Below are 15,372 nucleotides of genomic sequence, written 5' to 3' on the forward strand. Positions count from 1 at the left end.
GGGAACCAGAAGGAACTAACTATTACAATTAAAGGAGAAGCACACTTAAATTCAACTTGCTAACACAGAATGGAGCAAAACACTTTAACATTGGACGTATTGGAGAATATTTGTGAATAATGGACTCAGAAGTTAATTTTAAGAATGTCTGCCATTATAGATAAACTGTATATAAATGATGTTATGAAAAGAAACAAGTTCTACCAGACAAGACTGAAATTGATTTGAACTTGAATTTAAAAATGGCAGGCTACAAGAATGATCTGGACAAAGATGATATACTAGATATACAAATAAAACCGACTGATAATAATCGATAATAATTAAAAGAGACATACAGATAACAAACCAGAGTGACTTGAATAACTTTCCTATATTGGATTCACAAAAGAGACCTGTTAAAGTTAAAGGATTTTGTGAGAAGAGAAAGAGAAGAGAAAAAGGAAAAGAAATCATGTTCTAGGACATTATTTGAAGGGATTAAAAACCAAGATTGTTAAAAGTAAAGGGAAGGGATGCAAAGTTGATTTATTTGATCAAGGTTAAAATAGATATGTTGCTATCTCTGGTAACCCTTAATGGACTTCTGCTGACTAGGACTAAATGACGAGGTTTTAAAGTTTTGTTTGTAGGTAAGAGATGAGATATGGGAAGAAGAGATTGTTTGTTGTATTTTAAGAGAAGGTGATAAGTTACTAAAATTGTTTATGCTTGTTGTGACAAAGGGGGAAGTTACTTCTTTATATATTTCTTTTCTTTTTCTTTGCTATATTCTTATTTTTTTCATTTCTATTTTCTTTCTATTCTTTCTTTTTTTCTTTTCTGCACTATTTTTCTTTTTACTCTTTTGTTTTTTTAATTTGTTAGCTTTTAACTTTTTAATTGTAACGTTTAATAAAATTCTTGCAAAATCTGTAAGAATGTCTCCTCTTCTCTCTGGAAGCCATCCTTGAATCCTAAGTCTTGTGCAAAAGAGGAAAGAAGGTGAACATTTGTGCTAAATATCTTTTACACACATTCCAAAAGTATTTAATATAACTAGCTTAGAAACCCTGCTAAGATGCTCTTGGTATCCTGGTTTGTGTGGGAACAGCCATGTAGTGCAAGTACCATCTAATCTGTGTGACAACAATATGCCAACTTTTAACTTCCCATTGAAAAAGTACTGTCAGAAAGCAGCATTCTTTTACTGTATTCTTCTAGATGTGATGCTATTTATTTCACATGGCTGTGTCCTAAAAATGCTTCATGTGGACAATTTTGGAGCTTTTGAACTGAGCCTTTTACTTATAATTGGGATGTTATGTGTTGGCATGTGTGCATTTTGGGTGTGTGTATGAATGCTCGCTTTTCTAATGCTAGAGGTTATCCCGATTGTGGCCTAGATATTTGGAAGCCCTATTAATGTAAGTATGCATGCACACACCTGTACATAACATCCCATATACATATAATCTTGCTCAGCATCATTGTATTCTTACCTGGGAATGCTTTTCCACTAGGAGGAAAAGAGGAGGACACCAAGCTGAACTTCTGCTGCATTGAAACTTCCCTTTACCCCAAGCCAAGGGAAACAAATACTACATTTCTCATACTATAGCAACATTTGGGCCAAAAATTTCTGATTTTTGCCAGAAAGATGGCAGGAGTTCTGGGAACCAGGCCAAGAGGGTGATATGCATTCATTGGCTCACAGGTTGTCCATACATGTCTCAAGGCATCGTCATTTCCAGACACCTCAAACGAAGTTTGTGTTTGTGTTCCAGGGTTTATAATGGATGTATGTGATTTATTAACCACCATAGTCCCAAAGGATCCTAGGTTATATAATAATGATATAAAACAATGACAACAGTAATATAGAACAAAGTAGGTTATTAATGTATGGGACTTCAACTCTTATCAGTTCCATCCATTAATGTTCTGGCCCTAAACCTCTGAAGGAATCTAGCTTACCTCTTCATTTGCAGATATTCAGGATATTTGTTTGTTTATGTATTGCATTTATATGGCTGCCCATCTCAAATACATGACTCTGGGCAGCTAACTATACTTAAAACAAGATAAAAACAATATAACGAAATTATAAATAATATATAATATACAAGCTGAGAAAAACCAACCAACAACAGGAATTAACATCATAACAATACAGGCTCAACCACATCCAGGGTTCCAGACTCAATGACATTTATTTTATGATCTCTAATAAAAAGAATCCTGAAAGGATGAAATGGGCTTATAACCTGTTTAGCTTTAAATTGGCTTCAAGTTCTGCAGTGTTGCTTTTTTAAAATGTTCACTAAGTATTTGAAAAGTACCAACCAGCTCAACCCTTTAAATACCCACTTTAATGCAAATTAATGCTGGCCATCTTCCTTCCCTTTGGAAAATTAGTGACTTTTTGAAACAGTTGTATTCCAGTCAGTTATGCTTCTGCCCTCTTTCATTGTATGTTGTTCGTGCAAACTTTCCTTGGCAACACATGGATTGAGCTGGAATGTAAGATCTCCAAGCCTAAATCCCAGCATTTTGCTAAGAACTGAGGTCAGGGTGAACCTACCGAATTTGGTTTCACAAGGGTACAGGCTAATTATCTGATTGCAGCAACAGAAGGCCTCTTTTGGCTCCAGTGCTGACAATAAAGATGCACTCCAGTGGGCTGGGGTGGGGGGTGCTGTTTGCATTTGACCAGAGGACTATTTTCTATCAACAAAAGAAGCTCTGTGTTTAACAGCAAATGTACGTGCTTTCAGCTGGAATGGCTCAAGTGGTGATACCCAGCTATATAATGAAGTCATTGAAGCTAATGAAGAATTACAGATGCTGTAATGTGAATAGTAGGCTAGCTCATAATGATTCTTGGTGCTTTAATATTTTGATGTATTTCAAAGATTGAAACTTTATGTATATTAAAATAAATGCAATATGCTGTTCAGCATGCTGCTCTAAAAATGTTGGAACAAAGATGCTTTAACTGTTAACGCCATAAGCCCATCAATAAGTTCTTCACTGTCTCTTTGCATATATTTGCATGTTCTCTTTGGAATCAGCCAAATGCCAGGTAATCAGAAGGAGTCACACAAGGATATTAGCAGTTTGATGCAGTGGTTAAAGGTGCTGAACTAGACTGAGTTCTAGTTCTTCCTTGGGCACTGAAGTCAGCTGGGTGACTTTGGGCCAGTCACCGACTTTTAGCCCTAGATTAAAAAATCCCTAAAGAAGATACTGGAAAACTGCCTCTGAAAATATTGCCAAGAAAGCTGCATGGACCTGCCATGTAGTCCCCGAGAGTGAAGACTGACTCAAAAGACCATAACAGGAAAAGCTCTCCCAGAATTGCTGAGCTGGCTAGTTCTGCGCAGTTCTTACTTGTCAATGCTAAAAATGCCTTATAAACAATGGTGGTTATAATGAGCAACAAGAATGTAAAGAGCAAGATCATCCCTACCATCAGGCACAATGAGGCAACTGTCAAAGGGAGCAGATGTTAGTATTATGAAAAGGCAGGAAATGATCATTTATCACTATTGTATTTTATTTTAGGAAATGAAGAAAAGCTTGTGAAATTTTATAGCTCAGGTACCAAAAGGTACCTAGCTTTAGGTATTATGTACTTTAATTTGTGAGTAAAAAAGGCATCATTTTAGATCTGGACTGCAGATACAACCAACCATTAGTTAGGATTTACTGCTTTCTGTATCTCTTTGCTGCCATTTTGTATGGATTTTGGCACCCCAGATCTGCTAACCCTAGTATAGTGGAGTTACAGAAGGATAGATGAATTAGTTTATTTCTGATGCCAATTTGTCTTGTGTTCGTTCATATATACATTCCATTCTCATCACATGAATTTGCAACTTTTTTTAAAAAATGCATGCAGTATTGTATCATAGGGTGCTGCCTTATACTGAATTAGGCCATTGGAATATCTAACCCAGTATTTTCAACACATGATGATGATGATGATGATGATGATGATGATGATGATGATGATGATGATTTATTTGATATGGTCACCCATCTCATTTAAATGACTCTGGGCGGCTCACAACAAATAGCAGGAGCTCTCCAAGAATTCAGGAATAAATTTTCCAGCCCTATCTGGAGATGCCAGCATTTGAACTTGGAGCTTTCTGTCTGAAAATCAGGTACTCTACCATGAGCTCTACTCATTTTTAAAATATGCTCATGAAGTGGGCCTATAGGAGCATACTTTATCTAAAATGCATACATTATCCTAAAGCACACATTTAGTTAATGAAAGCACAGTTTTAGTTAGAAATTCCACCACAACCTTCAGAAAACAGAATCTAAAAAGATTATCATGTTCAAATCCATACATTAGTCCTAGAAATACTGAAAAAGTCAGCTGCATTAGAATTCACAAATATGAAATTATAGAAGCATCCCAAGATGGATTGTATTTATTTGATTCCTTATTTTAACATAGTTCTATGCAAGTTTTACCCCAACTTTTGTATGCAGCCTTTAGAGCCCATCTGCAAATAGAAGCTACCAAATTTTAATGTTATCATTGTTAATGTGATACAAAAGAGAATTACGGGATTTTACAAATGTTTTAGTGCTCTGGGGAATTTTCCAGAAGCTAGAGTTGTTGACCCTTTCAGTACCCTTGTTGATTTAACAAAGGGGAAACAGAATGGGCCATTGACATGATTGCCCTTAAGCACCCTCTCTGGCATGTGAGCCTGGTGTTTTCTGGGAAGCCCTTGACAGTAGACCAGGCCAAGAGATAGTTACAATACATACAGTGTAAGAGTCATCTTGAAACCAACCAGTGCATACTTTTATGCTTATTACATGGTTGTAAAGGCTGCAAAGAAAGCATATTTTACAGCCTCCACTGCACCCTTGAGTAGCTTCAAGCAGAACTCTTTAAGGTTGTCAAGGCGTATTGTTATGCGCTCCAGGAAACCCCACGCTGAAGCCTTCAAAAACTTGCTTTAATAGATTTGTAAAGCATTTTAAAGATAAAATTACTCACCTTGATCTGATCTGAATGTTCCTTTTGATGCTGAATATACTAATGGCCCCCTTAGGAGCCATTTTCGGTTTATGAGGAAGTCAGACAGACTGACAGACAGATAGATAGAATTGTTATTAAAAGTTTTAAGAACAATAATAAAAACTTCAACAAACTAAATTAGAACAGAAAAAGTACAAAAGAGAGAAAGAAATAACATAAAAAGCTAAAAGTGCAGTAAGAAAAGAAAATAGAAAAAAAAGAGCAAGATATAAAAAAAAATATACAGGCAGTCCCTGGGTTAAGAACAAGTTCCGTTCCTAAGTCTGTCTTTAACTCGAATCTGTATGTAAGTCGGAACTTGTACAGTACTTATGAATGGGCAGGCTGTTATTAAAAATGGCAGATGGTGTTCTCCTTCCTCAAGCCGACAAACTGCTGTTTTCATGAACTGTTGAAAACTGCTGAAAACAGGCTATATATTAAAAACGCACAGCTTCAGTGGTTCATGAAAGCATCGCACAGCTTCTAGTGGTTTGGCAACTCGAGGAAAGAGAACACTGTCTGCCATTTTTAGTAATAGGCAGTCTGTTCATAAGTATGAGTTGTCTGTAAGTCGGACGTTCTTAACCCAGGGACTGCTTATTTAGACATAAAGAAGTGGTTTCTGATATTCTTCACAGCAGTTATCAGTGCAATTACATTTTAACCTCTCTCTCTAAATTTACACCATGACTGTCTTATTTCTATTCCTTTTTAAAAGCATCCAAACTATTGGCAACCATTGCAGTCATTTTTTTTGACAAATTCCTCAAACATTTTCTGCAATAGATCTGGTGAAATGTTCTTATCTGTAAGTTGTTCTAGTGAGCCTCTCTGTCCTCCTAATTTGGCAGTTTTTCTTGTGTTTGCCATTACTACACTGAAAGTAAAAGGCAGGCTTCTCCTTTTTTTCCCCTGTTTTGCTTTTCTCCATTTTTAACACTTTAGTCCCAATTAGCTTTCCATAGTTACGGTCACACAGTTTAGCTCATATTATCCTTATCTTCTTATTTGTTAAATTCCACCAATTGTCTATTGTCCTTAATAAACAATCAGTATTCCCATGAAGGCCCAGTCTGTTTGTCTAATTAATTTTGCTATTTTCAAAGGCACTTTCATCAGAAAAAAAATTCTTCTGTTTTCTAAAATAACTGTCCCCTTTATCCATTTGAAACTTTCTTGAATCACAATCTTGTTAAGCTTTCTGCTTTTACATTAAAATCTTTTAAGGTAGCATTTTTTCCTCTTCTTAATTATAAAAAGAAGGCAACTCACTGAGAGTCTTTGATCTTCCCTGCCATTCAGAATATCTCTCTTAGGTTGTAAATTAATTAAATTGTGTTTAAGAAAGTGAGGTTTTTGCCGGTCAAATATTCATAAAGGATGCACAGCGGTTAAGGCCACATTGATAATCCCTCTGCTCCCAAGCTGCTCAACTCGCAATAAACCACAAGAAACTCAATTCCTGTGGTGTCTTTGCAAAGAACAGCTCTCCAGAGCACAAATGGGTGATCCCCTGATCTCGCCTTCTCTCTAGAGAGATTTTCAACCATCAGAATCTGCCGCTTGACCGCCAATTCTATCACAATGCTGTCCCCATTCACAGAGCCACTCTCAGGGATATCTAACCCACCATCAGTCTTTACCCAGAAGCCCAGTTTATGAGGAAATCTTGACTTGCTGCCTGGAAGCTATAAGTGACTAGAGGGAACAGAACAGGTTAGGAAGAATCCCAGCAAGATACAGTTGTTCATTCAGAAGCCCTTTGGTTTCTGGATAGGACACCACACCCCTAAAAAGTTAGGTGTGCATCCTAGGGGTACTCTTGGATTTAGGGTTCTTCCTGATAGATTAACAGATGGAAGCCATGGCCAAGTATCTCAATTGATTCAGTTCTTGGATCAGGAGTTGCTGAGATGCCTTCTCCCATTAGCATCTCATGTTTGGGCTAATGAAGACCAATCTGAAGCTACTGTGCCACTAATGCAGAATGCAGCAGTAGCTGGTATAGCAAAACAATACTATATTGCAGCAAGTCAGCTTCTGGGTCCAAATCAAAATGCTGGTCATTACCTTTACAGATCTTTGTGGTTTGGGCCCTTATTATCAGATGATTAAATGGGGATAATATAAGTTTATTAAATTAGTTAATTTTAAATTTTATGCAGTTAAAATTAACTTTAGTTTTTATCCAAATCTCATTCATGTATTATGTTTATTTCGTGTTCCCTGATATGCCATTCAAAAGTCCAGTGTGGTCATGGCCTGATAAATGTAATGCTCCTGTGATGTAACAGTTATTACCCCCCCATCCAAAAACTCAGAACAGAGATAGCAACCTTATCTGTAACATATGATAGAGTCTGGAAGAGATTTATATCATATAATCTTTTCATCAAATATATCTGTAGGGAGTTTCGCACTTAAAGCATTCCTAAGATAGAGGGGGGAAAGGAACTCAAGCATCCCCCAGGAATTCACAAAACATAACAAATACATCAGGCATATGTTCACCATACAATCCTCATATTTTCAATGAAGATGGCATAAGAAAGAGAATTTAGCTCATATTTTGTTTGACAGTCCCTTTGGGAGAAAACGTTCCAGACGCTTACTTTTTATTTGAATGTTAGGTATCTGCGGGTGGGGAAAAATGAAGGGAAACAAGTTGTTGTTGTCATTCTTATCCTTAGCTTTATTAGCTTTATATACCACCTTTCCCATAAGAATTCAAGGTGGCAAACATAGCAATCCTTTTTTCAGATTTTCCTCGAGACAATCTCAGCAAAGAGATTGTCAAGGCCATCAGTCAGCTTCCATGCTTAAGGGTAGTCTTGAACCTGCAGAGAGGGGACTCTCAGCAGGTCCTCTTGGATGGGCAGATTCAGTCTTGGTAAGGCAGTGCCTGATGTATCCTGATGCTACGCCACATAGAGCTTCAGGTTGAGCTTGAAATCCTGCAGATAACCAGTGCCATGATTTCAAAAGTGTTGTACAATAGTGGCATTGACCCACCAGCACCTTAGCTGCTGCATTCTGGACCACCTACGGCTTCTGAGTCATCTCAAGTCTGCCCACATAGAATGTGTTAGAGTAATCCAACAGTGTGATTGAGGCACGAGTTACCATCACGAAAACATCCTGGTCCAGGTAGGTTGCCCAAGTATCCTGGTCCAAAAAACGCCAGGTTTCTTTCTCTGAATATGTTATGGGCAAAAGTTACTAAGTATATGCGTGTGTATCTTGCAAAATAAATGTATGAATGTCATAAGAATTAGCTTCATACTGGCCCTTCTTTCCATTTCCTTTTCTTTTTTAAAAGAAGCAAGGTATAGAGAGATGTATCATTTTCATATTCGTGTTCGCTTTAGAAGATGGAATAACGTGACATATTAAGATTGCTGTTAAATTCCTTTGTATGTTAAAATAATAAGCAGTTCCTCCAGTTATATCTGATGAACCCTGTGGCACATTTAATTGTGGGGGAAATTATACAGGATTGGGGTTACCTCCATTTTTGGCATGCATAGACATTTTTCCCTTTCTTTACGATCCTTCTTTGGAGGTTAGCTCACAACACAGTTTGTAAGTGAATTACATCTCTTCTGCAGTCAGCCCTTGCAACCAACTTTTGAGAGCTGAGTTTTTACTTACAGCCTTCGTCTCAATGCATCCTGTCATCTGTAGCTATTCAAATAATAGCTGCAGGGTAAAGCTGCAGGGTACATCAGCATTTCAACCAGATTATAAGATATGAACAAGGTTCAAATTAAAAGCAAGTGTTTAAGTAGATTAGAGACACCCGTTCTAATATTAGGATCTTGATCATAAAATTTGTGGTGCAGACAGGATCTTTGAAAGGCAAGAAAGATTTATCTATGCCTGGCTAGGTTTTCTGGCTTGTTCTTATTATACTATTTCCTGGCCAAGTTTCTCAATGGTAACAAGGAATGAATATGAAAAAGACCTTACCCTGAGGCATTTATGAGCAGGCAAGGCTCAAGCAGGACTTGTCATTGCTGGACTAGTTTATGTGGTTAAAAAAAAAGCTTGTAAGTAGAGCCAAAGTTCATGTGTACTGAAAACATAACTACAACAAAGGGGTGCAAATGGCCAGGCCTTCATTCGGATGCCATTTAATGATCCACAAAAGCCTCATGGCCTTGACTTACTGGCCTTGTCTCATATATTGCTTCGTGAATGTATTTTAGAATCTTAGTGTGGTAAAAATATATCACAATTTTCTACCCAGCCAGTTCAACTTGGTTTTTGCCCAGACAGACTAAATGTGGAACATAAATGCTATAGAATAGAACCTCCCATTGAAGAACAGCCATTCTGCCTCACACCAGAGAACTGTTTCAGATGCCAATAGCCAATTACGGTAGTTGGATTCATATTCTGGATCCTTGCTCTAGTTTTTCTGTGCTACACCTTCTAAGCAAATGTACAGGTCAGCTTCAATGAGGGTGTGAACCCCTTGGGGATGGTGCAGTAACAGAAAGAAAATGTCTAAACGTGCAAAACATCTGCTTTGCAAAAGAATAAAGTCAGTTCTGTATCTCACTTGGTTGGCTGTACAGGGTCGTATTGCCCATAACTTTGTCTTCTTTATTCCGTGTGGATGATTTGACATCAGTGTCATTGTAATGACACATGCTAATTGTTCAATAGCTGCAGTATTAAGAGTGATGTAAATGTATCCATTTTGGTAGAAAGACTACTGTTGTCTCCACATGATCTTGACTTAGTAATAGAAGAGACTACCTGATTCATGAGGAAGGAATGTCTACAAAAGTGGGGGTCATAAAGATTTTGTTCAAAGTTCTGCTTGTCTTGTGAGGCTTCTGCTTTTTCTTGTGAGTTAGCCATCCACCCTTCGTTCCTCATGTGGGATAATCATACACCTGTTAACAGGGCTGTGTGGAAATGGTTTCTTCCAAGGCTATGTTTATGTTCTGAGTATGGACTGATGGTGGTGGTAGTAATTTTTCAGTGACACATCTTGGTGGTAAAGGAAGTGGAACAGTGATGTCTATGTAGGCAGGTGCAATGCAGGATTGTATGTATGTATGTATGTATGTATGTATGCAGATCATTTATCTATCCATCTTAAGTAATTCTGGGTGACTGACAAATGGTACAAAAAATCAATTTTATAAAACCAGTATAAAACAAAATAAACTGCAATTAAAAATGATCACAGTACAGTTATCAAGGCACTTCACAAGAACTCACAATGCCAACGTATCAGGCTCCAGTAATGTCCTAGCCCTAGCCTCTGAGGGAAAAGCCAGATCTTCATGGCCTTACAAAAGGCCAGTAGGATTGGGGCCATCTGGATATCAAAGAGAAGGCTGTTCCAAAGGGCAGGTGCCATGAGAAGGCACATCTCTTGGGTCCCATTAGATGACATTGTTTCAGAGAAGGGACACAGTAAGTGATTTGGCTCATCTTATAAAATCTTATTGATTCTTCAAAATTCCTACCAATTTTATTGAAATTAAATTCTGTAGTTTTCTTTTGCTAAAATTCGGTGGCAGAAGTTCAAGAAATGTGTTCAAGAAATCATATCGGTCTTATGGGGATGCAATGCAAAATTATCTCAATAAGATTCATCAGATTTCAATATGGGTGCTAATTCTATGGCAAATCTAGGTCAGTGCAATTCTTTTGACTGTAGATGTATAGCTTCATGTGGCTTTTAAAAACACACAGAACCAAAAAAAAAAAAAAATCTTTCCATACCTGTTACAATGTACAAATTACAATTTGCTCTGCTGCATTTTATTATAAACTCACAGAAGGAACAGAAGTTCAGATTTATTGTTATTAAGTATCACAGATACTTAAAATCCATGAATTTATTTGAAAAACATGGTTTCATTTTATTTTCCTTCTGGTGTTGAGTTATGTATTTTTCAAACAGCCTTGAAGGAGAAATAGAGGGATAATATAAGGGTCAGGTGAGTTGCATATTATCGAACTAAATAAATCAGCCTGTTTTCTTACAGACTGTAACTAGCTGAATAGTTAGTGAAGTTTGCATCATGCCATGATCCACATGAGCATTTGATCTTTGGTTCTGACATCAGAATATAAATACATGTGACTTCTCATTCCTAATACAGATGATTAGCACTAGAGAAGTATGAGACTCCCATCCACAAGCAAGTTGGAGGATGTCTGTCTAGAATTGCCAAAAAACCACAGATGAGCTATGGTTTAGTTTATCTACTGCTTCTCTCACACATGCTGAAGCAGACAGCATAGAGAACAAAAGGGGAGAGCTGGACAGGATGGGAGAAGTCACAGCTGCATTCTTTTTTGCAGCTGTGGATTTCTTAAAGTAACAGACACAATCTCTATATTGCAGTCTGACAGCCTTAGATCTTTCTTATTTGATAGCAGGGTGTTTTTATGTACTGTGTTAAATTTAAAGCTTTGGTTTTTAAAAAATAGTTTCCAATACTAAGATTTGTGGTTTAAAAGATACATATGCTAATACCTTTAAACATTTCTAGTTTTCTAAATGTTAGGGAACATGAGAACAGATGCTTCATACAGCTCAGACTCATATTCTGTTTACTTTGATTTGAACCTAAAAGAAATGTACTACTGGATGCTGTAGGAGATATATCTGTATCTGTATATCGTGTTTATATATTTTATATATATAAAAATCCCATTTTGGGAAACTCAATTTATGTAACTAAGGAAAGTTTAAGCAGGTTCAACAGCTTTTAAAAAAAATGTTTCAAAGTGATCTTCTGAAATGCAGGTCGTTCATTTAGGCCTCTGATGGCCTGGTGTAAAAATGGTTTAAGTCTGAATACTTAATCCAGTGTTGTCCAAACTTAGCCACTTTAAGATGAGTGGACGTCAACTCCCAGAATTCCCCAGCCAGCCATGCTGGCTGGGGAATTCTGGGAGTTGAAGACCACTCATCTTAAAGTGGCCAAGTTTGGACAACACTGACTTAATCCAAGGCTGATTAATAACATAGACTTCAATGAGAGCATACCCCTTTGGAACCTGGTTCTTAGGCTCTTAGTTCTTAGGCTTTATGGATCAGACATTATGTTGTTTTTGAGTGGAGCACTCAAGGTTATACATGTTTTTGAGGAAAAGATTTTGCCCAATGGCTACCTTAATTCCTAATTAAGGAATTCATTAGGAATCCTAACCTAATTCCTGTTGGAAAAATTAGAAATGGAATTCAGATTTCCTGACTTTCCTTTGGTTTCAGATGTGGTCTCGCTCCTATATCTACATACTCTCTGAAAACAGCCTGCAATACCCAGAATGGGATAACCTACAAATGATATGATGGAATATGATGCTGCAGGATAGCAGTAAATATGAAAGTGACAGAGTGCTTCAACTTGAACATGCTTATCTGTGGCCTAATTGCATAGGTAGCAGTGTTATAGCATGCTACCAGTCATTACATTCTGTTAATTTCAGCTGTTACTTAAAGTTGTATCTACAGTGTTCATTTCGATTTACTTGCTCATATGTGATATAATATGATCAGCACGTTACTTTTACTCACTGGTTTTGTGCATGGTTAGATCTGATACATTCATTTTCCTTAGCAAAATGCTAAGTCCTCTGTGAGATAGTATATCTTAGATGAACTTACGTTGAGATTCAATCATGTTACTGTTTCATGATAAACACGTTAACTATAAAAACATTGACAGGACCCTGAAGCCAAAAAAAAAAAAACAACCCATTTCAGCAACTTTTAAATACTGTACACTGTTTCTGCCTTGTAAGCACTGCTCCTGAATTCAGATGGAACTCTACCAAGCAAATTCATTTCGCTCCCCCTTTTTTTGCTAACATGCTTTATGGCCCTTTGGAGGCAATGTGAGGAAGAAAATTGGCGGGAACTAAGCTCAGAAATGGATCCAACTGACAGGAGGTGCTCAATTTGAACTGCACATCTTTCTCTTTTGTCAGATTGTTGGCTGTGATCATCAGCTGGGAAGCCCTGTGAAGGAAGATAACTGTGGGGTCTGCGATGGCGATGGTTCCACCTGCCGGCTTGTTCGAGGCCAATATAAATCTCAGCTCTTGGCAAATAAATGTAAGATGTTGACTTGACTTTTACCTCAGTGGGAATATGAACGTTCTCCAAACCATAATATGTAAAAAAAAAAAAAAAAAAGGAGTGCTAGGTCCTTAAATTTTTAGTAACAACCAAAGCTATCCTAAAAATGTTTTCTTGAACTTTCCTGGCCTCATCCTGGGAAATTAAACATAGTTAATTTCTGTATATTCCATCTTCCTCAAGAAAAGGATTGGAGCCTTCTGTTCTGGGAGCTGTTATATAGGTTTGCCAGATGTCACAAAGAATGCAGCCATTTTTCTTTACATATCAGAGGAAAACTCTACAGGTGAGACTGTTCATGCAGCATAATAGAAAAAAGCTGCACCTGCTGAATAATTTTTGCCTTATAGGTATATACAACCCTCATTGTGGTTGGAATCATGCCAACCATAGCGGACAATGGGGCAGGCCTATGCAGTCCTCAGTGCCCTGAAAAATAATGAGACAAAATTTATATGCTATGAAAGCATGCAAGGACTTGCAAAGCTGGAACATCCCAGAGTAATTGATTCATGGAATAGTGTAGCTGGGGCCAAACTACTGCATATTGTTAACCCGGGAACCTCTTTGAACTGCAGAGCCAGCCTGGGAGAAGATGATTTGCAGTTTATAGGGCTTGGGGAGGGGAAGGGATCTCAGCAATTCATCTGCTAGTAGTTCTTCCCTATGAAGTCATGTCCTCTGCTGGCTTGATTTAGACAGGTGATTGAGAGCTACATTTACCATGCAGAAGTGGTTCTGGAAGTGTGCAGGGGAAAAAGCAATTGCATTCTAGTCTTGTCCTTTTTCACTGCTGAATGCCTCTGCAAATCAGAAAGGGGCAATTTTTACATGTGGCTGCAAGATATCATGTAGCATGCTATTAAAGTTATACTTCATTTTTCATCCATTGTGGCAAAAGTGACTTCAAACTTTGCAGTATCTATACCTGCTCCAGATATGCGAGTATTTGTGTATGTGCATTTAACTGTATTCCGATTTTAAAGAGAAAATATTGTACATTACTTAAACATCTAAAATAGGATATGGAGTAGTCTTTGCTGAATATCTTGTTCCATCTATTTATGTTTGATTGTTGTGAGGAATGTTGAGAGTCTTTTGTTTAGAGAATCAACCTTGCTGTCAGACAGAATATTTTCTTGGCTAGAAAGTTCAAGATACACCTTCAGTTGTCAGATCAGCTTTTTGCATGTTATCTGTATTAAATGAACGAAAGTTCAGTGCAAATGCAAAAACAACCTTCCCAAACAGGTGTTCTCTAAATGAATTGGATTTCAACTCCAATTATTCCCAACCAACATAATCAAAGGCAGCAGTCACAAATGCTGAGATAGAGGAATAATTGAGAAACTAATTTGCATTCTTGGCCATTATTGTGCCAAGAGGGAAAAATTACCATAGACTGTGTGGCTTACTGTATACTGCTGAATCTATGCTGGAGAAAACAAAATAACATTTCCACCAAGTGATAATGCTTACTGTAGATCAATTCCAGTACCCCTCATCATAACCTACTGTACAGGCAGCCAGCAGGTTAAGAACAAGTTCCATTCCTAAGTCTGTCTGTAATTCGAATTTGAATATAGGTCGGAACTTGTACTTACAGGCTGCCTATTACTAAAAACATCAGACAGCATTCACCTTCCTTGAGCCGACGAACCGCTGAAGCCGTGCAATGTTTTCATAAACCACTGAAAACAGGCTGTATATTAAAAACACGCAGCTTCAGTGGTTCATGAAAACATTGCTCAGCTTCAACGGTTCATCAGCTCAAAGAAGGAGAATGCCGACTGCCATTTTTAGTAATAGGCAGCCCATTCGTAAGTATGAGTTGTCCGTAAGTCAGACATTCTTAACCCGGGGACTGCCTGTATTTGCAAGGTTGCAAATAAGATAGCACGGGCAGAAGTATTTATAATGGCTTGAACTGCTTGGACAAAGGCAGGTTTGAAATGTAATAAGTAAAGCAATAATTCTTTTTCAGATCCTTTCCTTGAACAGAAAGCTTTTTAAAATACAGAAATGACTACTGATTACAGTGATAGCTGAGGTACAACTAGATATCTGGCTCTTTTTCATAATTACTCCTTCTTTATTTTCCTCTTTTTGTCTCCATTTATGTTTCCTGGTTATATTTAGATATTTTCATTGTTTTACTGCTCCCAATTTTTAGCTCTATCCTTCCTGCTTCTCATGCCTTGTTCCTCATGTTTTTGTCAATTCT

General features: G+C 37.5%; 1 protein-coding gene across 1 annotated transcript in view; it reads left to right on the forward strand.

Moving 5' to 3' along the window:
- The window catches only part of ADAMTSL1 (ADAMTS like 1), a 259,610-nt gene that overhangs the window by 91,893 nt on the left and 152,345 nt on the right, over positions 1 to 15,372 (forward strand). Inside the window, exon 5 of the mRNA XM_088130277.1 lies at positions 12,998 to 13,124. Within this exon, the coding sequence (XP_087986403.1) occupies positions 12,998 to 13,124 (127 nt within the window). The remainder of the gene's footprint in view (positions 1 to 12,997; positions 13,125 to 15,372) is intronic.

This window comes from Python bivittatus, unplaced genomic scaffold (assembly GCF_059951505.1).
Source record: "Python bivittatus isolate LINGU-HERP-01145 unplaced genomic scaffold, Pbiv_v1 ctg000850_np1212, whole genome shotgun sequence".
NCBI classification, from domain to species: Eukaryota; Metazoa; Chordata; class Lepidosauria; order Squamata; family Pythonidae; genus Python; species Python bivittatus.